This window comes from Macaca fascicularis, chromosome 8 (genome assembly GCF_037993035.2).
Source record: "Macaca fascicularis isolate 582-1 chromosome 8, T2T-MFA8v1.1".
In the NCBI taxonomy this organism is placed as follows: domain Eukaryota; kingdom Metazoa; phylum Chordata; class Mammalia; order Primates; family Cercopithecidae; genus Macaca; species Macaca fascicularis.
In genome coordinates, this window is record NC_088382.1 from 20751805 (window position 1) to 20778854 (window position 27050).

The window sequence follows — 27050 nt, forward strand, 5'->3', positions numbered from 1 at the left end:
CATTTATTCCTTTGTTCTTGAATCAACAAATGCTCAATAAGCACCTATGACATGCCAGTCATTACTGAACACTGGGAATACAGTGTGGATAACAGGTAGCTTGTGTCCTCAGGGATGCGAAACAAAGGCTGTAATCGGAGTGACCACGCATCCTGGTTAGCTGGGCACGGTCCAAGTTTATGCATCTTGTCTAGCTCAGCTTTCATTCCAGACAAAAGTTGGAAAAGAAATAATACAGCCATTCATGCCATGTAACAAGAATGCCCCAGGTGCAGCTAGAAAGAGCATCCATCTCCATGGGGACAAGAAAGAATTCACGCAGCCAGCTAGTTAATGACACAAGAACAGTAACATACAGACTCTTTGGTAGCTATAAGGATGAGATCTGGTTCAAATCCTCGCTGCTACAACAAGGAGTTAAAACGCCAACTTCTGCCCTGAACAAAGGAAGTTTGTTCCAAAGCAAACTTCATGTTTTACTCCAAAGCAAAAGCAGAAAAGGGAATCTCACCTAAATAACAAAAACCGTCTTCTGTATTATGTGTAAAAATTTCCCCTCCACCAACCCAGACTGGATTTTTTACTGTTTCTCTTTTTTTTTTGAAATGGAGTCTCACTCTGTTGCCCAGGCTGGAGTGCAGTGGCGTGATGTCAGCTCACTGCAAGCTCCACTTCCCGGGTTCACGCCATTCTCCTGCCTCAGCCTCCCGAGTAGCTGAGACTACAGGTGCCCGCCTCCACACCCGGCTTATTTTTTCTATTTTTAGTAGAGACGGGGTTTCACCGTGTTAGCCAGGATAGTCTCGATCTCCCGACCTCATGATCCTCCCACCTCAGCCTCCCAAAGTGCCGGGATTACAGGCATGAGCCACAGCGCCCAGCCTGTTTCTTATTAATCATCAATATCCAATTCTAGGCACCCAATTCTATTCTACTATTCAACACTTATAAATTTCTTTATTACCAACTTTGATCCCTTTTCTCACTTTACTCATTTAGCAAAGGGTTAAGATAGCTACCTTGTTTACAAACACATTCTAAATGTGAGGACAGCTAGAAATTTTTCACTCGGCTAAACTATTCCAACTGCTACAACAGTGCTTATACACATCACATTCAAACTTTGTACAGGCATGCTATTATTTTCCCCTAATCCACATTCGGTCCCTGTACAATGAGCCATCTGTTAATTGTTCTTGTGCCCAAATAACATTCCTAATATTAGGTCAAATCGACACAGAGCCTTCCCTCCTGCTGAGAAAATTCTGTCAATTTCCTGTTCTTTTTTTCCAATTCTCACCTCCTCGAGAACCTAGAGATTTGGCTTTTTGAAAGTTGACAGGAAGCCAAATGGGAGTGACAGTATTAAAGATACTGCTATTATAACATTCAACAGAACCCTTTTTAGATGTTCATATAAAATGGATATTGGGTTTCAATGAGCATTTTAGCTTTTGTGAATCAAATCCAACAAAGAAAACGAGAGTCTTAACCAAGGAATTGTAACAATCTGGATTTTAGTCTTACTTTTCTTGAAGCTATATTTGATTATATTCAGCAACAAATAAGTCACTTATTCATATTTTAAAAAATTAAACTGAGTTCAATTTACAAACCTAATATGAAATTGTGTGATTCTAAATTCATGCTTTTCCTTTCTAAACTTTAGACACAAAGGCTCACGGTTCACAAAGAGATCAGTAAAAAGATTTTCACTAAAGTAAAGGACACGTTCCTCATGAGGAATGATACTCCTGTCCCTTGGCTGTCACACGTAGAATAGGAGGTGGTGTGCTGGAAATCAGCTGTCTCACTGCCACTTTTCAGACTCAATACGACACTAGATCCACCTGGCACCAACTTCGTAACACACAACATGAAGTCGGAATCTATACTGCAAGGATAAAATGTCTGCATGTGACTCAGGTACAAACATACACGCATTTATGTTTTACACATATTTACATGAAAGCTATATATACAAGATATATATTCATATACTCTATGATCAACGATCGTACATGCTTTCTGCCTTACTAATGGCAGGCACAAACTGTACTGAGCTGAATATAATTTTATGACTGACACTTAATATCTTTCTTTCAATCTCTACTCACTGTACTCTAGGCCGGCCCACTGCTTTCTAGTAAACCCCAACATGAGGCATAATGCTCTTCAAATATTTCCCCTGCCCTCTATTTCTGATCCTAACATGGCAACTGACTGGGTATCCTGATGCTATCTAAATTTTCCCTCAGCCAGAGTCGTTATATCCAAACAATAAAGTCCTCAGCGGCAACAGTTCCAATATAAGAGATGCATAATAGTTTCGAGCAACGGAACAGGATGTAAAATACCCAAGTTCTGGTGCTGACTTGGCCACTGCCTAGCTGTGCTGAATCACCTATCTATGAATAAGAAGGGTCTGAATATCGGGTATGGGAATAGACAGCACATTCGCCTTCACAGGGGCCCTACTAACTGACTGTGGTATTCAGTCCCACTGAGGCTGGAAGCATCCTCAGAATCATCCTAAAGACAGTGTTCTAGAGAGCCATGGACACTAAACACTGCTGGCTTGAAGAGACAATACGTAAAATTTTCCATGTGGCCACACACTTCTCAACCTGATCTAGTATGTAGTTTAAAACTGCCCCTTTGTCAACTTTGGTCCCAACTGTCTCAATTATGCCAGAATAATAGATTCTCTGGAATCCTATCTTCATTTCTCCCATGGCCAAAGTGTGTTTCAAGTGAAATAAAGGAGCTGGTGAGACTAAAAGGAAAAATGAAGGGATATTCTCAGAAAAGCCCAAGCAGAAGAAATGATTTTCCTATTAGAAAAGTGCTTCTCGGCCGGGCACGGTGGCTCACGCCTGTAATCCCAGCACTTTGGGAGGCCGAGGTGGGTGGATCACGAGGTCAGGAGATCAAACCATCCCAATTAACAAGGTGAAACCCAGTCTCTACTAAAAATACAAAAAAATTAGCCAGGCGCAGTGGTGGGCACCTATAGTCCCAGCTACTCGGGAGGCTGAGGCAGGAGAATGGCGTGAACCCGGGAGGTGGAGCTTGCAGTGAGCTGAGATCGCACCACTATACTCCAGCCTGGGTGACAGAGCAAGACTCCGTCTCAAAAAAAAAAAAAAAAAAGAAAAGAAAAAAGAAAAAGAAAAGGGCTTTTCAGGCTTGGCACAGTGGCTCACAACTGCAATCCTAGCACTTTAGGAGGCCAAAGTGGGCAGGTCACTTGAGGCCAGGAGTTCAAGACCAGCCTGGCCAATATGGCAAAACCCTGTCTCTACTGAAAACACAAATATTAGCTGGACATGGTGGCAGGTGCCTATAATCCCAGCTACTCAGGAGGCTGAGGTGGGAGAACTGCTTGAACCCAGGAGGCAGAGGTTGCAGTGAGCCAAGATTGCGCCACTGCACTCCAGCCTGGGTGATAGAGTGAGACTCCATCTCAAAAAAAAAAAAAACGGCTTCTCATTGTTCCAGACTTTTATCTGCAAACTACCATTCATACTACATTCTAACATCTAGTGAAAATTCACTTTTATTACATTATGTATATACACACAGAGCCAACATTCTGTTCATTTCTTGAATTTTATGTGAATCAGTTTAACACTCCCCACTGTGCCAGATCATCTGCCCACCTGGCTTAAAATCCAAGTACTACTGAAATCTAAGCTCTTGAATTTCAAAAGCAAAATCACTCAACTATATCATAACAAGAACGTCTCACATATACCCTAGAAAAACATGAACAGAGAAAGAATGAGAACAAAGTTAACAGTGGTTTGGATAGTATTTCCTTCTTCAATAGTCCATTCAGAAGTGTGCAAGTACTAACATGTTTTGTGATGTAGAGCCTAAAGAATCGACTGCCTGTTCCTCATCTTAGCCTCACCCATGACAGACATCACTAGTTGAACACAAAACTTTCCCTCTGAACCTGGAGGCACCCTGAGAAACCACTGACACTATCCTACAGGCGAATTCTTATCCACTAACTGGTGTTGGCCACTAACCAGTGTTGGCAGGTGAGACAATATTCTCTTGCCATTCCTGTCGTGAGAGAAGAAAAAAAAAAAAAACAACTAAGGGTAAATAAGCCCCACCCTATTCTTTATCAGCTTATTCACTTGAACAACTCAAAACACGGTCCTGCCAAACAGTAAGGCCCTGTTTTATTGCAGTGAAAAGGGTCAGAGACATTTATTGCTGCAAGGACTTTGAAGATGACCCAGTCCTCCCTTGTCATTGATCAGAGGAGAGTATGGAGGCCGGAGGCTAAGAGAAGAGAAAGATTGTCCAACTTAACATGAGTTAGTAGGAAAACTAAGGTGGGACCGGGCGTGGTGGGTGGCACATGCCTGTAATCCCAGCGCTTTGGGAGGCAGATGCAGGCATATCACTTGTGGTTAGGACTTCGAGACCATCCTGGCCAACATGGTGAAACCCCATCTCTACTAAAAATACAAAAATTAGCCGGGCATGGGAGTGCATGCCTATAATCCCAGCTAATTGGGAGGTTCAGGCAGGAGAACTGCTTGAACCCGGGAGGCAGAGGTTGCAGTGAGCTGAGATCACACCACTGCACTCCAGCCTGGGCGACAAGAGCAAAACTCCATTTAAAACAAACAAACAAACAAAGGTGGGCCCAAGGTTAGTGCCCTTTTCTACATGTCACACCCCTCTCAGCCAGGGCTGGCAGTGAAGGTGAAGGGAAAGAACACTCCATTTCTTTTATTCAGTCTCCTTCTGTTCCTTGCATTTCCAGGAGAATGCAAATAGCTTTGGTCTACACCTCTTACATTTCCCCTACCATCTGGCTCTCAAATATAAACATGGTTTTGTGGCCAAAGTGGAAGAGGAAGTAATGTCTTTGAAACTTATTTTCCTGCTAACATGGCAAAATTATACACTCTCCCAAGAGCCCCTTCTAAATTGCACAACAGTCCCCAAACCTTCAACTCTGTTCATGACAAACAATATATCATTTATTTTTATCCAGTGACTTTAATGATCTTAAAAACTGGATGTTAGGTATCTGAGCGCGAAACAGCTTATAATCTTTAGCTTCTATAAATGAGTACATTTGGTATAAACACCATTGTGAAATGTTTTTACACTAATATCCAAAAGGATCAAGATCATAACTTTGAAATTTTCTACACTTAAAAGAACACACACAAAGAACCTGCTAAAATTCCCAAATAAGAAAAACGTACTGTCTTACGTATTTTGATTCGGTCGTTTAAAAAACTTAGTAACATTATTTCTATAGGATCCCAAAGTTCCGAGAACCCAATGCTAATTTTACAACAGCACTATGTTGTATCAGAAGTTCTTAAATGATGCCACTAACAATATCACATCACAAAGAAACAAGCAGACAAAGCAAGAAACCACTATTCGTTAAAGGGATTCAGATACTTAAGCCAGTATAAATCAGAACACTGATCAAAAGAGAAAGTTAATTCTTCACATGACCATCCATTATCAGAAGCAGGAAATTTTCAGCGCAAAATGATTTTTTCATGTTTTGAGGTAGCCTTTAAATGTATACATGTTTAATACTTTCAGTTACAACTCAGGAAAACAATCAAAGATATGATGTTTCTATTTTAATTTCAGAAAAGTATTTTTCTACACTTGCACAACTACCAGCTACATACACACAAAAACTAGTTATTTAATAAGAAACTAAACCATCAAAAAGTCTTTGATAATAGGATAATTTCATGTGCCAGAGCATGAATGATGCTGCCGAATTATATCAAGAGTGCCAAAACCCATAAAAGAGACAATAAAATTGGTCCTACACAGAAGCATTCACATCTTAAATATACATTCAAAATGCCCCCCAAATACTACAATTACCATAAATTGCAAGTTACAAAAATAACAGTCAAGAGATCCTAAATCCATTTATTGAATAAAAATTTAAGCATGCTTACGAAGAAAAGAAACCAGAAATCGTCAACCTACTTTTTTTCCCAGTAAACGTGGCTAACAAAGGAATTACACAAAGGCTGTACGATCCCACGAGCAGCAGAGTCAATAAGGTAGCATCATAGTGCCTCTCTGAACCAGGCGGTGGGGTGAGGGTAGAATTGATAAAGATTTTGGAAGAAATATCAGTTTCTGTACAACTGCGAAATCCTCCTGGTACAGTCATTTAAAAGGATCAAAGCAAGCTTAAGCAGGAAACACTGCAGCCATGCTCCCTCTCATATCCCTCATGCTTGCTCTTAGTGAATTCGAATGGAGGAAAAAAAAAAAAATGTGTAAGCTCCAAGGCACTACACAAAACAGATTAAACCAGCTAGCAAATCAAACTAAGAAAGAGACTCATTGATCTGAATGCTTAATCCGCCAACAGGAACACATCGCCACTAGACAGGCTCTGTGGGTGTATGGTAAACCCCTTTGTTAAAAGACAAAAAGGAATGGACAAAAGCATTTTACAACCTCCTTAGGAGCATCAGACATGGTACCGAAACGGTGGCCAAGTCAATGTGGATGTCGACGGAAAACGCGGCGCTATGGCACTGCAGATTGTGTCTGTTTCAAGTGCCACAAATTCTGTTGCCACAACAGTTTTTCTAGAGCATGCTGGTGATTCTGTTTTGGCAGTTTGTTTTTAAAATTGCTTTGCAAGACAAAGAGAGCTTAAAATAATACATGTGTGAATTACCTTTTCAAATTCAGAGTTCTCTCTTACATGCAAGCCTGATTTTGTGCCACAACTTCAAAATTCAAACAATAAAGCTGATAATAATCCTGTTTAATTTCAAGTCACATATCCCAGTATTTCTGAAGGGCCAGGGTATGCAGCTACTTACTCTGAGTCCAGCTACTGCTGCTAGGTGACCCATCGGAAATGTGCTCATTAATTCAATGCCTTCTCTACAAAAAATGCTTTCTCAATTCCCTCACATACCTGCTGCGTGATTTTGGACCAGTGACAGTATCTCTGAGCCTCAATCCCCTCATATATAAAAATCAGGATAACAGTAGAAGGCACTTGAGAGGAAAAGATAAAAGCAAATATGGACATCCTAAAACACTGCTCCACACCCAGAGGAACCTTGTGAGTGAGCATTATTACACTTTGTCCCCATCTCCTCACCCAAAAGAAGAAACTGATCTGTCAAACTGGGGAGATCAAATTGCTGCTCCTCTCCATACCCTTGTGTCTGGTTTTATTAGTATTCTCATCATCCATGAAAAATACCTTCTTTTTCTCCTCCACTATTTTTTTTAGAATAAGGGCCATTTCTATTACATCCTATGTCCCTCACTGCACCTATCATGGTGTCTGTGCACAGCGGGCACTTCAACATTAAATTTATGAATTATTTCGTGGGGAAGTATAAAAAAGGAAATGAGAAAATAAGAACCAAGTCCAAATACATCTTTGGAATGAAAGAGGTATCTCAGTAAGTTCACTCATTTATACACAGAAAATAGAACTCAGGTTAACTGAAAACTTTAACAAAAGTCTCCTGAGTTTAAAATTTTTAGAATGAGGATTCAAGTTATATTAGTCATATTACACAAAATCTAGCATCCAAAGATACCACAAGAGATAGTCTTTTGCAAAGTAAATGAAACTATAGCAAATCTTTTTCCTGATTCCAGTTAGATTCCAAATCCCCTGAGTTGCTACTCTTAACCCTCCAAAACACCATTACTTCAGATGATGCACTTTAGAATCCTTCATGCAAAAATATACTTTAACACACAATTATTTCAAGAGAGTTTTTCAAAGAATTTGTTTTTTTTTCTGCCAAACTTTCAGAGCAACTCCAAGGAAGCAGTATGCATATTTTTCCTGAAACCCTAGAAACAAAAATTCTAATTATACGCAGAGCATTCGCTTTTCTTGCAATGACTGTTTCCACAACCCCCGAAGTGTGATATAAAGTTGACTTACAATTGTTGCTGTAAGTGCTCAGCTCACTGTGGGTGCTGGCTATTGAGGGGGTGCTTCCTGTCCTCCGCAGCGCAGAACTTTTCAAAGATGCTTTGGATTTAGGAAGTGGTCTAGACAAATTCACCCATGACGACTGTGCAGTTTTCAAGGATGCAGGTTTTCCTTGGGGTTTAAAACAAACAAACAAAAAAAGTTTCCACTGCTATTCATCCTGAAAGCCGGCACTTTTTAAGCCTGTAAACTCAAACTTCTGCACTAACAACAAAGTCAAAACACAAAATGAATATTCACGATCATGTAACTTCAGACGAAAGATGAAAGCTTCATGCAGACGTGTTTATTTTTGATCATTTAGAGGCAGGAGAGCAGAAATGATGAGGCAATTAGGATATGAGAAGTGTGGCAGTAACCCTGTCTCCTAAATTAACTCACACATGTTCTCTGAAGGAGAAGATCAATCAGAAGAATCGTGAGAAAGCAGATTTTGGCAAAACTGAAATCAAAGAATAAACAAACTGATATGACCTCCCATACTGTTGACTAAAAAAAAAAAATTCCATTAGCACAATAGGCTATCATATAAGAAATAAATAAGTGGAAAATTTTAAAATCACCCAAGCAGAAAGAAAAATGCAACTTGATAAGAAAAAACTTCATTTGAAAAATGCCTAATGTTCTAACACCAGGTGGTGCTATACTATTAAGATTCTTTTTTTTACTCTCACCTTTTCTTCTTTATTCTCCACAGTTTATTTATTCTCACCCGCAGTCCTGTCTTCCTTCTGAATCTCAAGGCTACTCGTGTTTTAAAGTACTTATTGAGTACTTTAAGTTTTCATCTTGGACCGACATGGTCCTGTTTATGCTGATTATAGCGCCATTGTTTTATTATTATTTTTTTTAATCTCATTTTGTTGCCCAGGCTGGTCTCAAACTTCTGGCCTTAAGCAGTCCTCCTGCCTCAGCCTCCCAAACTGCTGGAATTACATGTGCAATCCACCCCACCCAGCCATACAGCCCTATTTTTAATTTTTTTTTCTAGCTTCAAACCATTGAAATCATCTTTTCTTCCACAGATCCCCGTATATTCTAGCACTGTCTCCCAGTGCGACCAGTACAACCTAACAGAAGTTGAAAAGGACCTTTGATGAAAATGATATTGTTGCGTATCACTAAGGATCCCGTAAGTGAGTCAGGTAATGCTGCCAGAAAGTCATGCCCATTGCTTTGTTCCAGCGATTTCGCTCATAAAAACCTCATCCTAATGGAGAAAAAGATGCTGAAGCTCCTCAGGCCTGGCATGTGAAGTGACCGCATTAAGCTCCCATTTCAGCTCCAGCCTCACTCTTGTATTGCTCTTCAACATCCACGTGTGCTCTGCTCCAATCAACCTAGCTTTCTCTCTGACACCAGGGCACACCGTGTGCTATTCTATTAATATTCCAACAGGCGCATCATTTCTTTTCAAAGAGCTCTTCTTCCTCCTCTTTTTGAATACTTATTTAACCCTTTATATCATTGTCTAAACTGTACTGGACTACTAAAATCCTGTCCTTCCATCCCTTCCAACTCCATCGTGTTAATCTCCTGAATGTGAAAATGAAGGTCATGACCCAATCTAAAATTTGGGATTCTCCACTATGCACAGCATGTGGCCCAGGACAGCTTTGAATGCTGACCCGATACAAGTTCATCAATTTTCTTAGATCATTATGAGATTTTTTTGCTATTTTTTTTGTTAGCTCATCAGCTATCATTAGCGTATTTTATGTGTGGCCCAAGACAATTCTTCTTCCAGTGTGGCCCGGAAGCCAAAAGATTGGACACCCCGATCTATAGGATGGTGATCTTAGTTTCAATCCTTTTATTTAACATTAATTTCACAGGCTTAAAAGGCAATGTAGGGTTGATCCCTACCCACTTCTTCCCGCTTAGGCCATGCCTCCACCCCTTCATACACACACATCCCTTAGTGGTTTCTCTCCAGTCATTTCACTCTATTCTTCTGCTTATGTACATTCTTCCGACTGAATGGCCTCCTTTCTATCCCCTCCCCTATTTCTGTCCAGTGAATGCAAAGTCAGCTCAAGCTTCTCTTTTAAACCCTTGCTACTCATTTGCAGCTCCACCCTAGGCCTACTGAATCACCACCTGCAGTTTCACAAGATCCCCAGGTGATTAAAATGCACATGGAGTTTCTGAAGCACTGTTGAGAATCAGGACCTCTTTGTGAGCTTATCCTGCCAGGACACCATCTTCTGTGTGCCATGGACTACACCTTGCTTTCTGCTCACACCACGTACTTGCTTCTATCACAGCATTTGCCCCCACATTCCTCTTGGACCATCTCTAAGGTTCCTGAGATCAGGAAGAGCACCTGATTCAATTCGGGTCCTCAGGAACTGGCAAAGGTCTAGCATGGAGTGAGCCTTAATAAATGTTTCCTCAACAAATTCGTTTTTTTAACGCCAAGAGTAAATGATGTATTTTGAAAATGTGTTCGCCCATCACCTGCATTGAAGCATTCAGTGCTTAACCCATTTTCACAAGTTTATGTGTCTCTTCAGTCTATTGGAGACTTTTTTCTTTACACCCTTTACAATAATTAGCAACTGTGAGATGGCAAATACCCATTTTAAAAATTTATGTTTAGCCACCAGTTTTACTTGCTTTAGGAGGAACAGAAAAATGGATTTTTAGAATATAAATTTACCAAATTGCTGCCCTTTCAGGAGAAACAATGATGAGTCATCATCATCACAACTGATAAACAAGGGTGGGCAAGGAACAGATCAAAATGACTGGGCCACAGCCACAGGGCAGCCAAGGCTTCCTACATTTTGGAAATCCGCTTATTCTTCAGAAATACATGCCTCGTAGCTTTGTTTCTAAACACACCTTAGGTTTGCAGACATTACTGTGTGCGCCTTGGAACTACTACAGAACACCTGTACCTTCACACAGCTGCACTAGAGGAAAGCTCTGCACCCAAATATCATTTCCCTGACCTCCCCTATCTCACTGGCACCCCCATCCAGGCCCACCCCCTACACCTAACGGCAGCCAGTCCTCGCCAAAGTCTTCCCTTCCCAATCCCACCATGACTCTTGACTAATGAGCACTGAGGAGAACAAAATAAATGCCGATTTCACCAAAAGATTAGTTCCTTTGATAGTGAGAATAATCCTAACAGTGTGTGACTATTACTAACCCAGTTTATAGATGAGAAAACTACTTAGGTGGTTAAATGGTGTACCTGGGTCACATACCCAGCCGGTGACAGTAAAGCCTAGAATCCAAGTGTCTAACCACCCGCCCAGGGTTCCCTGGGCCATGCCACAGAATACAAGCATCTCAGTTAAAGAAGTGTGAGGCTTGGACGCAGGCAGAGTTCAGACTGGAGATCTTACTAGACAGGAGCTCCTACAGCGGAATGGGGAAAACAGTGCGCATGCAACAAAGACATTTAACTATTTCACCAACAGTTCCGACGTTTAGCTTAACAGTAAAGATGACCTAAAGTCGTTTTAATTGGATTTCATACCAAGCAATAAAATACGCACATCATAAGCAATATTAAAAGTCAAACATAGCAATATTAGGTTAACTGAGAGACTGCAAGTAACCCAGGCACTAAATTCTTAAACAGTGAAATCAATACAGGACTTCTCTGAATTACAGTCCTGAAAAGATGACATTTACCACCTCATATCGTATTGTGTAACTTATCCCAGATGTGAAAGATAAAGATTTAAGATCTACTTGCCAGGATACTATTGACCTCAGCAGTTTATTTTAAGCTCATGCACTTAGCATAGACTTACGTATAGACAACAGATTTGTTTTTATTCTGTAATTATAACCATCTTTTATGTAGGGAAAATCTGGAAGGAATAATACTTCCACTTTGCCTTAGATAGTAACACAGACAGTCTACTGGATTTGAAGCAAATTTTCATTCATCAACCAATTTACTAGAACACTCACCTCAGAAAACCTGAGTAAGTGTACCATATTTAACAACAATAAAAATCAGTAAAAGACGCCTAGCAAAACTAAAATTTCAATGGAAAGATAAAGTGAACAACAGGATAGTGTTAATATTAATATTATTCTATTCTGTAAAACAAGATGGTAGAATGGTGCTTGCCAGGAGCTGGTGGGGAAGGGAAATGGGGAGTTGTTCAACGGATATAAAGTTCCAGTTATGCAAGATGAATACGTCCTGCAGATGTGCTGTATAACACACTGCCTATGTTTAACAACACTGCACTGCGCACTTAAAAATGTGTTAAAGGGTAGATCTCGTTAGGTCTTCTAAGAAAGAAGGAAAAGAAAGAAGAGGCTGGGCGCAGGGGCTCACACCTTTAATCCCAGCACTTTGGGAGGCTGAGGTGGGCAGGTTGTGAGGTCAGGAGATCGAGACCATCCTGGCCAACACGGTGAAACCCCATCTCTACTAAAATACAAAACACTGGCTGGGTGTGGTGGCGTGTACCTGTAGTCCCATCTACTCGGGAGGCTGAGGCAGGGGATCGCTTGAACCCAGGAGGCACAGGCTGCAGTGAGCCGAGATCACACCACCGCACTCCAGCCTGGGTGACAGAGCAAGACTCCAATTCAAAAAAAAAAAGAAAAAGAAAAAAGTAAAGAAGAGAAGAAATGAAAACGAAGAGAAGAAACAAACAGGACTTGGAGGGAGCAGTGATAGCTATGAGATGTGGGAAATAAAGGAAGGAGACCAAATTATACATGAACACTGAGAAATTATCATACTGGCTAGAGAAAAACTCAGAACTAACCCGGCTGAGGGGGTTCCAAGGCAAAAATAAAATTATAGAAATAAAGTTCCATTTTGCAAACCCCCTGCAAAAAGAAAAAACATATTTTAAGTTTGTATTTACCTGTATGTTGAAAAAGTCCAAAAGGCCGTACCACAATTTTGTGAGACTAGTAAGAGGTACAGCAGAGTCAGACAAGGAAGAACAGGGAAGGTGCAGAAATGATAACTTTTCCTTCATACTTTATACGCAAATACATTAGTCCACATGAATTTTAATTTTACAATGAGCATATTTTATAATGACACTATTAAATATTATTAAAGTCAATGGGGTCAAATTTAATCAGATAAGACACCTAAGACAAAGAAATCAAGAAAGGATAAAATTGGATTGATAAAGTAAGTTGATTTTAATAATCATTTTTATTTCTGGTCATCTGTAATCATTATTCTTCAATCTTTTTTTATTTTACAGTACTAAAAGAAAAAACAGACTCAATATTTTAATTGATGCTTTGTAATGGCTATCATAAAAACAGTCGCTTTACTACTGGAAAGTTCATCATGTTACCCTCATGGGATGTTTCCTAGGACTGGACATTAAAGCCCAAGAATGAACTCCTGAAGGGTGTCCTTTGTCTCGACCCTTATGTTAAATGATTCAGTCGCCAGGAGAGAGTTCCCCGCGCCCTCACAGGTATGTAGTGTAATCTCTTAGCAATAATTTGGCCTTCTCCATTCTTGAAGGAAAGCCTAGGGAAGAAGGTGGGTCCCACACCACTCACAGATCACCTTTAATATCATGACAGCAATTTCCAGAGCCACAGAAACATCTACCAAAGCAACTTCTCATCTCTCAACTATCGCCTAGAGGCAAAGGAATTCAGCACTAACATACACATATTTTTAAATTTTTGTAGAGGTGGGGTCTCACTATGTTGCCTAGGCTGGTCTCAAACTCCTGGGCTCAAGTGATTCTCCTGCCTTGGCCTCCCAAATTGCTGGGATTACAATTGTGAGCCACCGTGCCAGGGCTTAATATATTTTTCACAAGACTATTCAACATTGAAAAGGTGACTTATTGTTTATACATTTGGTAACAATTTATGGATTCTGAAGACGAGTTTTAATTAGTTAACAAAGAAACACTGACCACTATATTATCTATATCAAAAGACACATATCCTTTTTTTTTTTTTTTTTTTGAGACAGAGTCTCACTCCTTCACCCAGGCTGGGGTGCAGTGGTGCCATTATGGCTCACTGTAACCTCCGCCTCCCAGGTTCAAGCGATTCCCCTGCCTCAGCCTCCTGAGTAAGCTGGCATTACATGCACACACCACCACACCTGGCTCATGTTTTTGTATGTTCAGTAGAGACGGGGTTTCACCAGGCTTGTCTCAAGCTCCTGACCGTAAGTGAGCCACCTGCCTTGGCCTCCCAAAGTGCTAGGATTACAGGTATGAGCCACTGCGCCCGGCCAAAACAGATCATCTTAATAAAAATCTGGACAACAGATTCACATGAAGATGTGTGTTACCCAAGTATTTATGTGCTTACCTAGTAAGGCAACTGCAAGTAATCACAAAGTTCAAACATACACAGAGCCAGAAACACCTGACATCCTGCCATAGAATTAACTACCAGATGTTCTCAGTAAAAACTGTAAACTAGAGAAAACATCAGGTCTCATCATAAGATATGTTGTTCTGTAGTTTATACGGCTTAGTAGGAACACAGGTATCATGGGGAAGAAGAAGAAAATGCGGCTGGAGAAGTAGGTAGTTTACAGTTGGGTGAGATATGGCACTGAATGCCAGACTCATAATTTTAGACCTTAATGGTTAGGGATGGATATGGTGGGAAGATGTGTGTTGCGGGGGTGGGGGAGACTGAGGCTTTCTTAGCATTTACATCAGAACTTGATTGTGTGGTAGCAGTGTGCAGAACTGACTGAAGACTGAAATCAGGGAAAAAGGAAGCTAGTATACCGGCACCTGCCAGGGTTAGAGAAGTGAGAATTTTAACTAGAAAATGAAAAGATTATTGAGGTCCATTTGAAATATATCAGTAAGGCATGCAAGTTGCAAGGCCACTAACTACTAAGGTCAGAAACAGAAAATGCCAAATTAACAGACACAGTCAAAATACAAGACATGAGAATATGTATTTTTTTTCCAGTTAATTCAGAGAATGTTTCCAGCTATCATTATAACTTGGGTTTCTTAAACACAACTCAACTACATAGGGACAGTTACCTGTAGAGTAATTATCTACAGTAACTAGCAATTATTACAAAAACAGGGGAAACCTAAAAGTGACAAACAAGTTAACAGTAAGTTACAACAGAAACAAATTATACATACTCAAAACCGTGTTTGCAGGTCCACTTCCAATTAAGCTTAAGGGACCAAATTCTCTCAACACTAAATATACACGTTTAAGAATTTAGCTTCAATGGTAACCACCGTATAAGTATTAAGTAAACCTGATGGGCTTCTTACCAAGTAAGTATTACACAAAATCCATATATTTCCTATGTGCCAGGAAAAAACAGAAAAAGAATTCCCTTAGTCACAAAAAGGAATTGCACACATAGACACACACACATACGCACTGTTTCTATGAATAAATTTATCAAAAAGTGCTATTCTGTTGTGAAAATTATAAAAATGAGAAAAAGTTCTGAACAAGTGTACACATGTGAATTCTTCCATGAATGGATATTTTATGGAATACCATTCCAATCTGAACCTGTATGTGACTGCTTTTAAATGGGGGAAATTGAATTTTTAAAACATGTTAAAGTCATCTAGAATAATTAAGAATAGCCAAAAAAAATTTACAACAGAAAAACATTAAGACTACAATTCAACAACAAAAATACCAAACAACCCAATTTAAAAAGTGGACAAAGGACTCAAATAGGCTTTTCTCCAAAGAAGATAACAAATAGCTCCTAGGTACATGCAAAGATGCTCAACACCACTAGTCACTAGGGAAATGCAAATCACAACCACGATCTCTGTAAGATACCACTTTGTACCTACCAGGATGATATCATCAAAACAAACAGCAAAAACAAAACATTAACAAGTGTTGGCAAGGAAACGGAGAAACTGGAACCCTTGTGCACTGCTAGGGGGAATGTAACATGGTGTAGCCACTGTGGAAATGGTATGGTGGTTCCTCCAAAAATTAAACCTGAAGTTACCACATAATCCAACAACCGCATGTCTAGGTACAGATCCAAAAGATGTGAAAGCAAGCCGGACGTGGTGGCTCGTGCCTGTAGTCCCAGCACTTTGGGGGGTGGAGGCAGGGGATCACCTGAGGCCAGGCCAGGAGTTTGAGATCGGTCTGGCAAACATGGTAAAACTGCATCTCTACTAAAAATACATAAAACATTATCTGAGCGTGGTGGTGGGCACTTGTAATTACAGCAACTTGGGAGGCTGAGACAGGAAAATCACTTGAGGCTGGAAGGTGGAGGTTACAGTGAGCTGAGATCGTGCCACTGTACTCTGGCCTGGGCGAGAGAGCAAGACTCTGTCTTAAAAAAAAAAAAAAAAAAAAAAAGTGAAAGACCCGAGCAGGTATCTGTACAACCATCTTCTCAGCAGCATCATTCACAATAGCCAAAATGTGGAAGCAACACAACTTTCACAGGCAGGTGAATGAATGAACAGAAGGTGGTACAGCTACGCCATGGAATATTCTCCTGCCTTAAAAAGGAAGTTGACACATGATACAACATGGATAACATTGAAGACACGGTGCTAACTGAAATCAGCCAGTTACAAATAATGTATGATTCTCCTTCATGATTACTAGAATAGTCAAACGCATATAGACAGAACATAGAATGATGAGTGCCAGGCGCTGAAAGAAACAGAGAACTGAGGGTTAGTAAAATGGACACAGGATTCCAAAGGGAAAACAAAGTTCTGGAGATGGATACGGAGGATGGCTGCACAAAAACATGAATGTACTTAATGCCACAGAATTGTACATTTAAAAAAATTGTTCAAGTGGCACGTTCTGTGCAATGTATGTTTTGCCACAATTTTTAAGTTAAAAAAAAAAAAGGAACTTGTGCAAGTAGTTAGAGTACGATATTAAAAAAACAAAAGTCTTACTGGAATAAAACCATACTGACACCATTAATAAGGTGGTATATAAATCTCAGAAATATAAAAATTCAGGATAGGGGCCGGGCACGGTAGCTCACGCCTGTAATCCCAGCACTCTGGGAGGCCGAGGCAGGCGGATCACGAGGTCAGGAGATGAGACCATTCTGGCTAACACGGTGAAACCCCGTCTCTACTTAAAACACAAAAAATTAGCTGGGCATGGTGGCAGGCGCCTGTAGTCCCAGCTACTTGGGAGGCTGAGGCAGGAGAACGGTGTGGACCCAGAAGGCGGAGCTTGCAGTGACCCAAGATCGCAATCCTGCACTCCAGCCTGGGCGCCAGAGCGAGACTGTGTCTCAATAAAAAAAAAAAAAAAAAAAAAAAGGATAAAGGAGGTATCTTAAACCAGCAAAAACACTTATTGGTGATATTAAGATATGTGAATTATCAAATTAAAATTTGAGAAGCAGAACGGTATAGTGGTTAAAAGCTAACAATCTCAAGGCAGATCGTCTAGGTTCAAACCCGGCGCCACCTCACACTGCCTAGTGAGCAGGTTCCTTACCACTCTGCACTTCTGTTTTCTCATATGTAAGAATGGGGTTGATAGGAGTAGTCCTTATCTCACAGGTTCTTGTGAGAATTAAATACATTTATAATTTTAAAATGCTTAGGCCGGGTGCAGTGGCTCACACCTGTAATTCCAATACTTCGGGAGGCCGAGACGGGCGGATCACAAGGTCAGAAGATCGAGACCATCCTGGCTAACATGGTGAAACCCTGTCTCAACTAAAAATACAAAAAAAAACTAGCCGGGTGCGGTGGCGGGCGCCTGTAGTCCCAGCTACTCGGGAGGCTGAGACAGGAGAATGGCGTGAACCTGGGAGGGGGAGCCTTCAGTGAGTGGAGATCGCGCCACTGCACACCAGCCTGGGCAACACAGCGAGACTCCGTCTCAAAAAAAAAAAAAATGCTTAGAATAGCATCTGGCACAAAGTACCATACAAATATTAGCTATTAGTGCTCACCATCCACCAAAATAAATTAAATTGGATTACAAAGCAAAGGGCTTAAGATGAAACCATAAAACACAATAATTAAATATAGGTCAGTCTTCTTTTTGAGTAGGAAGCATCTTATTATGCATAAAAACACAGGAAAAGATAAAGAAAACAAGATATTTGACAACACAAAAGTGAAAAAAAATTAAGAAATCACCATATGCAAAATAAAAAGACATAAAAACAACAAGCAAGGAAATGAACAGCAGCAGATCAACAAAAAATCCTATGCCCCTAAAGGTAAGCGAGCAAAAGCTCTCAAAAGAATGAATAAAAAGAGTTGATAACTTTTGTTTTTTCAAGCTCACTGTGTCTAACACCTTTCCTGGTGAGCCAACTGTCATTCCTAATCCCCATCTCCATTGCTTAACCTCATAGAAAAGTTTAAAAAGTCAAATACTTGCTTCCCCATCTTTCATGCCAGTAGGGGCAAGAGCCAGATCTGGTCTGTGCCAATCAGACATAAGGATGAGAGGGCGAGCGGGGAGCTGTTGAATGTGCGTCCCCAATAAACGAAGAGAGGAGGAGGTCCCTGCCCCGAGATGCCGCCCTTTGCTTCCAGCCTTTGAACACAGTCACAGGAAGTGGTGGCATGCACACGGAACTCTTAGTAGCCATATTTTAACTGAAAAGCCAATGACAAAGCCACACGCTCACGTGAGACAAGCGGAGAGGCAGAGAGAGGACATTTCTGAATCGTCAAACCTGGCCTGCCTCTAGCCCTCCCGAAGAATAAACACACACAGCCTCTGGTTGACGTCCACCAGTTGGGTTTCTGTCGCCTGCTGCAAATTGTGTTCTTAACTGCGCCATTCTCCTGCCAGCAGTATTGGATGCAGTTGTGGTTCTTCCTTTCTCGTTGAAAGGCTTTCCTTATTCGGCTTCTGGGATGCCCCTACCTTCCTGCTGTTCCTTCTTGACTTTGGAGAGTCTAGGGAGCATCCCAGAGCTATCCTTGACCTGTGCTCTCTACACTTACTGCCTTGGGGATCTCATCCAGTCTGGTGACTTTAAATATCCTCTATATGGTGCTGAATCCTAAATTTATATCCGTAGACCAGATTTCTCCCATGCACTTCAAACTTGCATATCCAGCTTTCTACTCCACAGGGCCTCTTATCAATCATTTCAATGTAACTGAGTTTCAGATCTCCCCTTCCCAATATCTATGTTTCCACCATCCAGTCTCATTCTCAGGTAAAGGCTGCGGCATTCTTCCACTGCTCACACCAACATGGTCATGGTCATCCGTGACTCCTCCCTTTGCTCTCACCCTCAATCCAGTCTAAGCAAACCTCACTGGCTTTCCCTTCAAGCACACACCTAGAATCTGACCAGGCCCCACTGCCACAACCTGGGTCCCCAGAAACCATAACCTCCTGCTGTCATCACAGCAACCCCTCCTAACTGATCTCCCTGTTCCTACCCCACCCACATCCAGTCTACTCCCAACACAACTATCAGAGTGATCCCATTAACATTTAAGTCACTCCAGTTCAAAGTCAAAATCCTAATTATGATTTTCAAGACTATACATGATCCATGCTGGGCACGGTGCCTCACGCCTGTAATCCCAGCACTTTGGGAGGCTGAGGTGGGTGGATCACCTGAGGTCAGGAGCACGAGACCGGCCTGAACAACATGGTGAAACCCTATCTCTACTAAAAATACAAAAACTAGCTGGCCATGGTGGCAGGCACCTATAATCTCAGCTACTCGGGAGGCTGAGACAGAAGAATCGCTTAAACCCGGAGGCAGAGGTTGCAGTGAGCTGAGATCGTGCCATTGCACTCTAGCCTGGGTGAAAGAGTAAGACTTCGTCTCAAAAAAATAAACAGCAGACACTGTCTCCATTATATACATAAACATATGTGCATGAGAATATGCCAAAAAAAAAGGTACCAAATAGTCATAAATTTTTAAGCTAAAAGCTATTTGGTGGTGGTAAGATGACAGGTGTTTATTTTCTCACTTTTAATTTAAAATGCTATACCTTTAAAATAGCCTACTGGGATGAGAGTAAACTTGACAAACTATCCAATTTGCCTGGTCAAATTCAAGACACAAGAAGTAAAGAATAAAACAGGGCCCCGCATCCCTTTCTTGATATTGACATTGACAAGGGGCTCTCGGTCAGCCTCTTCTTCGTTGACTGCCAGAAAGCCAATCTGTTGTGTTCTAATCACCTGCTGGCCCTCCTCTGTATTTTCACTCCATCTGTACTTACTTTGACTGCAATCTCTACATTCTGTACTATGAGCCGTAACTCAGAGTACTGAGAGAAAAATATCTCAATCCATGTACATCCTCCTTATTTTTCAGATCTCAGGGGGCAAAAGTTAAACAGCACAAAGCATCAACATTAAACCAAGTCTGGCCCCTACCTATTTAAGAGTGTAACTCTGTTACACTATATAATCTCCTATCTTACAGAAAGAAAAAAATAAAGCAAACTTTGGTATTTGTAATTACACCCTCATTCAAAATCCTATAGTTCTTTTTATTAAATTTTACTATTATAAGAACAAATGTGATGAGAGAAGAACTTGTCAGCTCTTCTGTTTGGCAGTTAATACCAAGAAGGCAAAAACCATGTCTTATGCATCCCACAATCCCTCAGTGTCTGGTACATGACTTATCTAGCATACGCTCTCCATCTATTAAGTAAACATGTTGCAGAACACAGTGTATTTCAGTAACACTCTACATTTATATCTTGCAAATGTGATTTTAGTATTCCACCTTCTAGAGTTCCTCAAGGCCATAGGACTCCGTATAGCTATCTTCGTTTGCTTAAATTCAAGGGTAAGCTCCCCAGACAAAGGCACAGCAACACAGGTGAGTCACAACAAAAACACAGCAAGTCTGAAGAGTGCAGCAATTTGACAAAGAAGCAAAAAGTCCCACAAAGCAAGGTTCTCACGATGCCCTGAGCTGCAGAGAAGCGCAGCATTCTCGGTGATGCTGTCAGTACCTGCCTCTGCAAGTATGTTCACAAGATGTCTGTGGCTTCAGGTGGGGATTAAACAAAAATAACTGCCTTAGTCACAGGCCTGGAACACGTGTCCCATAACTATAGGAACATTTAAATTCAGAGGGGAATAAATCAAAGACTTAGAGGCGTTGCTTCCTTTTCCCAGCTGCCATGCAAAGGAGATGAACAAGGGTCTTCACATGTACACCAGCAAATTTATTTACCATCTGACACTCATGCTAATAATGCCTCATAAGAACAAAAGAAGGTGCACAGTGAGCCTCCTGGCTCATTAGGAGTCAAGGTTTATGAGCAGAGCTGCATTGAGCAATGAGATGGTGAGATCATTGAGACCTCAAAACTTCACACCATCTTTCTTTTCTTTTCTTTTCAGAGGGTCTCGCTCTGTCACCCAGGCAGCAGTACAGTGGTACAATCATACCTCACTGTAGACTCAAACTCAAGCTCAAGAGATCCTCCTGTCTCAGCCTCCCAAGTAGCTAGTAGCTGAGACTACAGGCAGAAGCCACTGGCCTAGCCTGTCCTTATATTTTTATGTCAGCTCTTTTCTGATGGTTTCCTTGGTCTCTCCGTATTTTTACTCTTAAACTTCAAGCTTGCACATACCCCTTTGAGGTGCTTCCCAGTTTGTAGCCTCCTCCAATTTCACACACCCCAAACTAAACTCACTATTCTCCTCCAGAAAACTTCTTGCTACTCTATTCCACATTTCACTTCATGACCCACCATGAAGTGGTGGGTAGACACTTGGGACGGCTCACCACTAACAGAAGTGACCAGACACTTTCTCCAAATTATTTTAAATATGTACTCTACCATCTGTTCCCAAAAAACGTGTAGCACTCGTGCAAGTTTGTGTCTAGAGTATTAGAACTCATCAGCCTCAATCTCCCTTGAGGCAGAGGCTCATCTCATTGACCCCGGGACACGTCTGCTGTGTCCAGCAGGGCATGCTGACCCTGGCCTTGATGTTCCTCAAGCACACGGTATCTTTTGAGAACACCACATCTGCACCTTCGGGAACCCCAGCAGCCTCCTCTACTGGCAAGGCGCATTCCAAACTACTGCAGGGCATTCCAAACAGTTCAAATGTCACCGCCTCTCCTCCAGTTCTCCCTCACAATGAGTTAGTGTTGTTCCTTTACTGTGGATACACAGCGCTTCGCACAGGTCTCCATTCAAATCAAGCCAAGCAATGTTTTTAAACACCTTTTGTGTAACCAGTACACTGTGCACTGGAAAATACGAAAATAACTAAGAGCTGAACTCTATCCTTATGGATTTCACTGTCTAGAAGGAGACAGACATGTAAGGAAATAATCAGCATACAGCACTATAAATGCAAAGTAGCAGAGAGGCCAGGACAGCTGAGCTGGAATCTGAAGAGCCAAGAGTTTTCATTGGAATGATTTGCTCAGACACCCCCTTATCCCCTCACCCTCCAACCAGTAAGCTCTTTAAGAGGGCATATTTGCTTAATCCTGTTTGTAGTCTCAGAATCTAGTACACTGCCCAACACAGAGCAGGGACCCTAAGCACTTCTTGAATGAATGGGCAAGCCTGCACTATGACATATTAAGCCTACTCATGATTCATTCCACAAAGCAATCTTCTCCATAATTACTGCCAAGTGAGAATTGTGTGAAATGCCTGGAAAAGATCAAGCATTTACAAGCGATGATGTTTGTGAGGATGAAAAGAGGACATGTGCCTCACAGGCACCCGCATGGCCCTGCTTGGTCGGTCCTGACCTCCTCCGCCCACCCACATCCTCCAGCCCACACCACACACAGTGGGTGGTTCACTGTTCCTTGCGTACCCCACACCCTGCCTCACTCGGGGTCTCTGCATGGCTGGTCCCTGTGCCTGGAAAGTCCTCCCACCTGACCTCCAAAAGCCTCCCTCCTCCCCTCCTTGCAAGTGTTTGCCCAAATGTCACCCTCTCAGTGAGGCCTTTCTTGATCACCCATTTAAAAATCTAATTTCCGTCACTGCTTTCTTTTTCTTTTTCTCCTCCTTTTTTTGAGATAGGGTCTTGCTCTGTCACCCAGGCTGGAGAGGAGTGGTGCAACCTCAGCTCGCTGCAACCTCCACCTCCCAGGTTCAAGAGATTCTCCTGCCTCAGCCTCCCAAGTAGCTGAGACTACAGGCACGTGCCACCACACCCAGCTAATTTTTGTATTTTTAGTAGAGATGGGGTTTCACCATGTTGGCCAGGCTGGTCTAGAACTTCTGACCTCAAGTGATGCACCTGCCTCGGCCTCCCAAAGTGCTGGGATTACAGGCGTGAGCCACTGTGCTCGGCCGTTTCTCCTTTATTTGTGGATTCATCATCATGAATCACCACTTGTAAATGCTTGATCTTTTCCATCATCATGAATCCCAAAATGCATTTATTTCTTAATCCCCTTATTAGAATTTAAGGTTCTTAATGGAAGGAATGGGTTTCTTCTGTGCGCTTCATTCCAGTACTTAGAAGAGTCTTAGCACAAGCCAGCCTTCCCCACATTCTCCTTCACACACACGTGGTTTAATGAAGAGTTCACTCACGTCCATGAAAGAAGACACGAGTGCGTCAAGATTCCTGCATGCACGTAAAGAACCAGGGTCAAGAGCACAGACTGTGGGGCCAGAATACCCGGCCCATTTCCCATCTACACCAATTACCCCACTGTGTAACTTTGGACAAGTTACTGAGGCTTTCAGACCCTCAAATTCCTCATCTGTAGAATGGGGATAATCACAGTATCCCTACTAGGAGTTGTGAGAATTAAATGAGACTATGCATTTAAAACAAGGCTGTGCTTGGCGGACACAGGCACTCAAAACATGTTAGCAATTAATACTATTTTTATGAAAAGAGATCCTGAGACATACTCTAAAGAAAGTGATTTAATCACATAAAAATATACAAACACCTATTAGTGACACATTAATGTTAAATTTTATTCACATTTTAGAGACAGGGTCTTGCTCTGTCACCCCACTGTGAGTGCAGTGGTGCAATTATAGCTCACTGAACCCCCAACCTCCTGGCCAGTGATCCTCCCACCTCAGCCTCCTGAGGAGCAAGGACTACAGGTATGTGACACTTGCCCAGCTAACTTTATTTTTTGTTAAGACAGGGTCTTACTCTGTTGCCCAGGCTGGTCTCAACCTCCTGGGCTCAAGTAATCCTCCCAGCTCATCCTCCCCGATTGCTGGGATTACAGATGGGAGCCACCATGGCCGTCCTCAAGGTGGCTTTTAGAATAACTTATTGAGTAATAACTTCTGATTTTTAGTAATTACTTTATTCAAGAATGTGAAAAGTCTCTCGTAATTTTGCTTACTATCTCTCTCAAACTCTCACCTAGAAAAGTTTAAAAGGATATAAAAGTAATTTGAAGAAGATTTTAAATTCTCTTTAACACGAAATGAATGAAAAAAAAAATCAGTTTACATAAACCACGAAGGAAATACCTTAGCAAGAAAGAAGAGAAACCTGTGATGATAGGCAAGTCACTGCAAGTTTCGGACTAACTAATGTCTTGAAAGGAATTTACTCTATTAATCCACAATAAACTCAATGGAAACAAAGAGTTGCCCTTTGGAAATGTGGTTTCTCTTTCTCTAGAAGAAAACTAAAACCCATCTCTTTCAGGAGGCCTTTCTTCACCGACCCGCCCCTGGACATTCTTCTTACAGGGCCTTTTCCCCACCCATCACCATTCTTTGTGCGGCTTTGTGTTTCCTGCACAAACACGCACTCTCCCTCCTCAGTTAGCTCTCCGGAGTCATGGGGCAGGGAGGGAATCCTGTGCTACTTCTGGAACCCTACCTGGCTCAGGCTGGCCACTGAAACGGCAACCGCATGTGTGCAGAGAAGAACACAGATATTTATCATCTAAAACCTGGGAAGAGCTGATATTGCCTCCAAAACAGAGTGACGGCGGGTCTCTCTGAAGACGTCTGGATTGGTCATGAAGGATTTACTGAACAGTTATTTATTCAGCAGCATTAATTTTATGATTACTGTATGTTTTATTGTTTTAAGTTCCAGGGTACATGGGCAGACTGTGCAGGTTTGTACCATACGTAAACGTGGGCCATGGTGGTTGGTTTCACCTAGCAACCTAGGTATTAAGCCCGGCATGCATTAGCGATTTTTCCTGAAGCAGCATTAATTTCCCATAACCACATAAAATCATTTACATCAGAGTAAACTGACATCAAGCTTTAAACCAAGGCCTGAAAAGTGCCACAGTTTCTAAACCACTCAGCTGGGCAACAAGAATCTTAATTTTTAAGAAATTAAATGTTAGCCTGGTGTGGTGGTTCATGCCTGTAATCTTGGTGCTTTGGGAGGCCTAGGTGAGAGAATCACTTAAGCCCAGGAGTTCGAGACCAGCCTGGCAACAAAGCGAGACCCCACCGCATCTCTATAAGAAAAAATAAAAATCAGCTAAGCATGCTGAGGCACACCTGTGGTCCCAGCTACGCGGAAGGCTGAGACAGAAGGATTGCTTGAGCCCAGGAATTCAAGGCTGCTGTGATCTATAGTGCAGCCACTGCACTCTGGCCTTGACAACAGAGTGACACTGTCTCAAAAAACAAACAGAAAACAAAACAAAAAAAAGTTAGACTTTATTTTATTATCAAAAATAAAACTCAGGCCAGGCACGGTGGCTCATGATTGTAATCCCCGCACTTTGGGAGGCCGAGGTGGGTGGATCACCTGAGGTCGGGAGTTCGAGACTAGCCTGACCAACATGGAGAAACTCCCATCTCTACTAAAAATGCTAAATTAGCCAGGTGTGGTGATTCGTGTCTGCAATCTCAGCTACTCGGGAGGCTGAGGCAGGAGAACTGCTTGAACCAGGGAAGGGGAGGTTGTGGTGAGCCACGATTGCATCATTTGCATTCCAGCCTAGGCAACAAGAATGAAACTCCATCTCAAAAATAAATAAACAAATAAATAAAACAAAACTCATGGTCATACTAATAGTATTGAGATTAATAATGTGACAGTTAATAGCATCACTGGCTGGTCTGAATCCCACCTCTGCCACTTTCCAGCTGTTTAACATTAGACAAATTATGTAACTTTTCTGTGGAAGATTCCTTGTCTATAGAACAGGGATAAGCCTCACAAAGTTATTGCCAGGATTAAATGAATTTACAGATGAAATTATTAAACTGAGCCTGAAACTTGACATACACTTAACAGTGTGAGCTGCTATCATTCACATTATAATAATTACTATTAGAAATAATTTTCATCACTATCTCATCTTATTTCAGTACATTTCCAAAGAAGCAAAGGCACTTTAGATTTGGTTTGTTATAATCTCTTATAATCTGGTATCATATAAATATCTGCATTTTGACAAGTAAAATGGAACAGCTCTTTGGGAGGCCAAGGTGGGTGGATCACCTGACGTCAGAAGTTCAAGACCAGCCTGGCCAACATGGTGAAACCCTATCTCTACTAAAAATACAAAAAATTAGCTGGGCGTGGTAGTGGGTGCCTGTAAATCACAGCTACTCGGGAGGCTGAGGCAGGAGAATCGCTTGAACCCGGGAGGCGGAGGTTGCAGTGAGCCGAGATTGCACCACTGCACTCCAACCTGATCAACAGAGCAAGACTCCGTCTCGGGGAAAAAAAGAAGAAAAAAAAAAAAAAGGAAAAAGGAACAGCTCCATTGGGTTTAATTACAATTCCTTCTCACATTCATTTTAAAGCTTCAAGAAAATGGCTGTTTCAACACTGGGTCTGGTTTTCTACTTAAGTGTTCTGAAAGGATTTATTGAAAACCCCAAATTGGCTGGAACATTCCTGCTGCTTACCTTTCAGCAGAGTAACTGTGAGTCAGTATGGTGGATATCCATTTGGTTTCAATTTGCTAATACACACAAACACTTCATTGTACAATCAATGGCAACAGGATCACAGTGATCTAAAAGCACATTGTTTCTGCTCCTTGATTTTTCTGTTCTACTTCTAACTCTGTGGAGATTAAGTTTCTTGTCCCCCTCAAGACACATCTCTCAATTTATCGAGAGCATCCCAAAAAATTAGTTGCTATTAAGTTTTCTGTAAAACATAATACAGTAGAATCAAATTAGTCTTCTTAGCTCGGGCTGCC

The 27050-nt window shown here is 41.6% G+C and overlaps 1 protein-coding gene across 15 annotated transcripts in view; it reads right to left on the reverse strand.

Annotated features, from left to right (window-relative positions):
- MTUS1 (microtubule associated scaffold protein 1) overlaps positions 1–27050 on the reverse strand; it is a 114203-nt gene that overhangs the window by 71985 nt on the left and 15168 nt on the right. For 8 of the 15 annotated variants that reach the window (XR_012417109.1, XR_012417108.1, XR_012417107.1 and 5 more), the window contains exon 3: positions 7952–8113. The exons of 5 other annotated variants lie outside the window; for them this stretch is intronic. Coding sequence is in view for 7 of the 10 variants with exons in the window: in XM_065518933.2 (XP_065375005.1) it covers positions 7952–8113 (162 nt within the window). In the remaining 3 variants the exon portion in view is untranslated. Of the gene's footprint in view, positions 1–6000; positions 6279–7951; positions 8114–27050 lie in introns of those variants that run through there. 2 more of the 15 variants (XM_074000346.1, XM_045397914.3) reach the window with 1 other exon arrangement.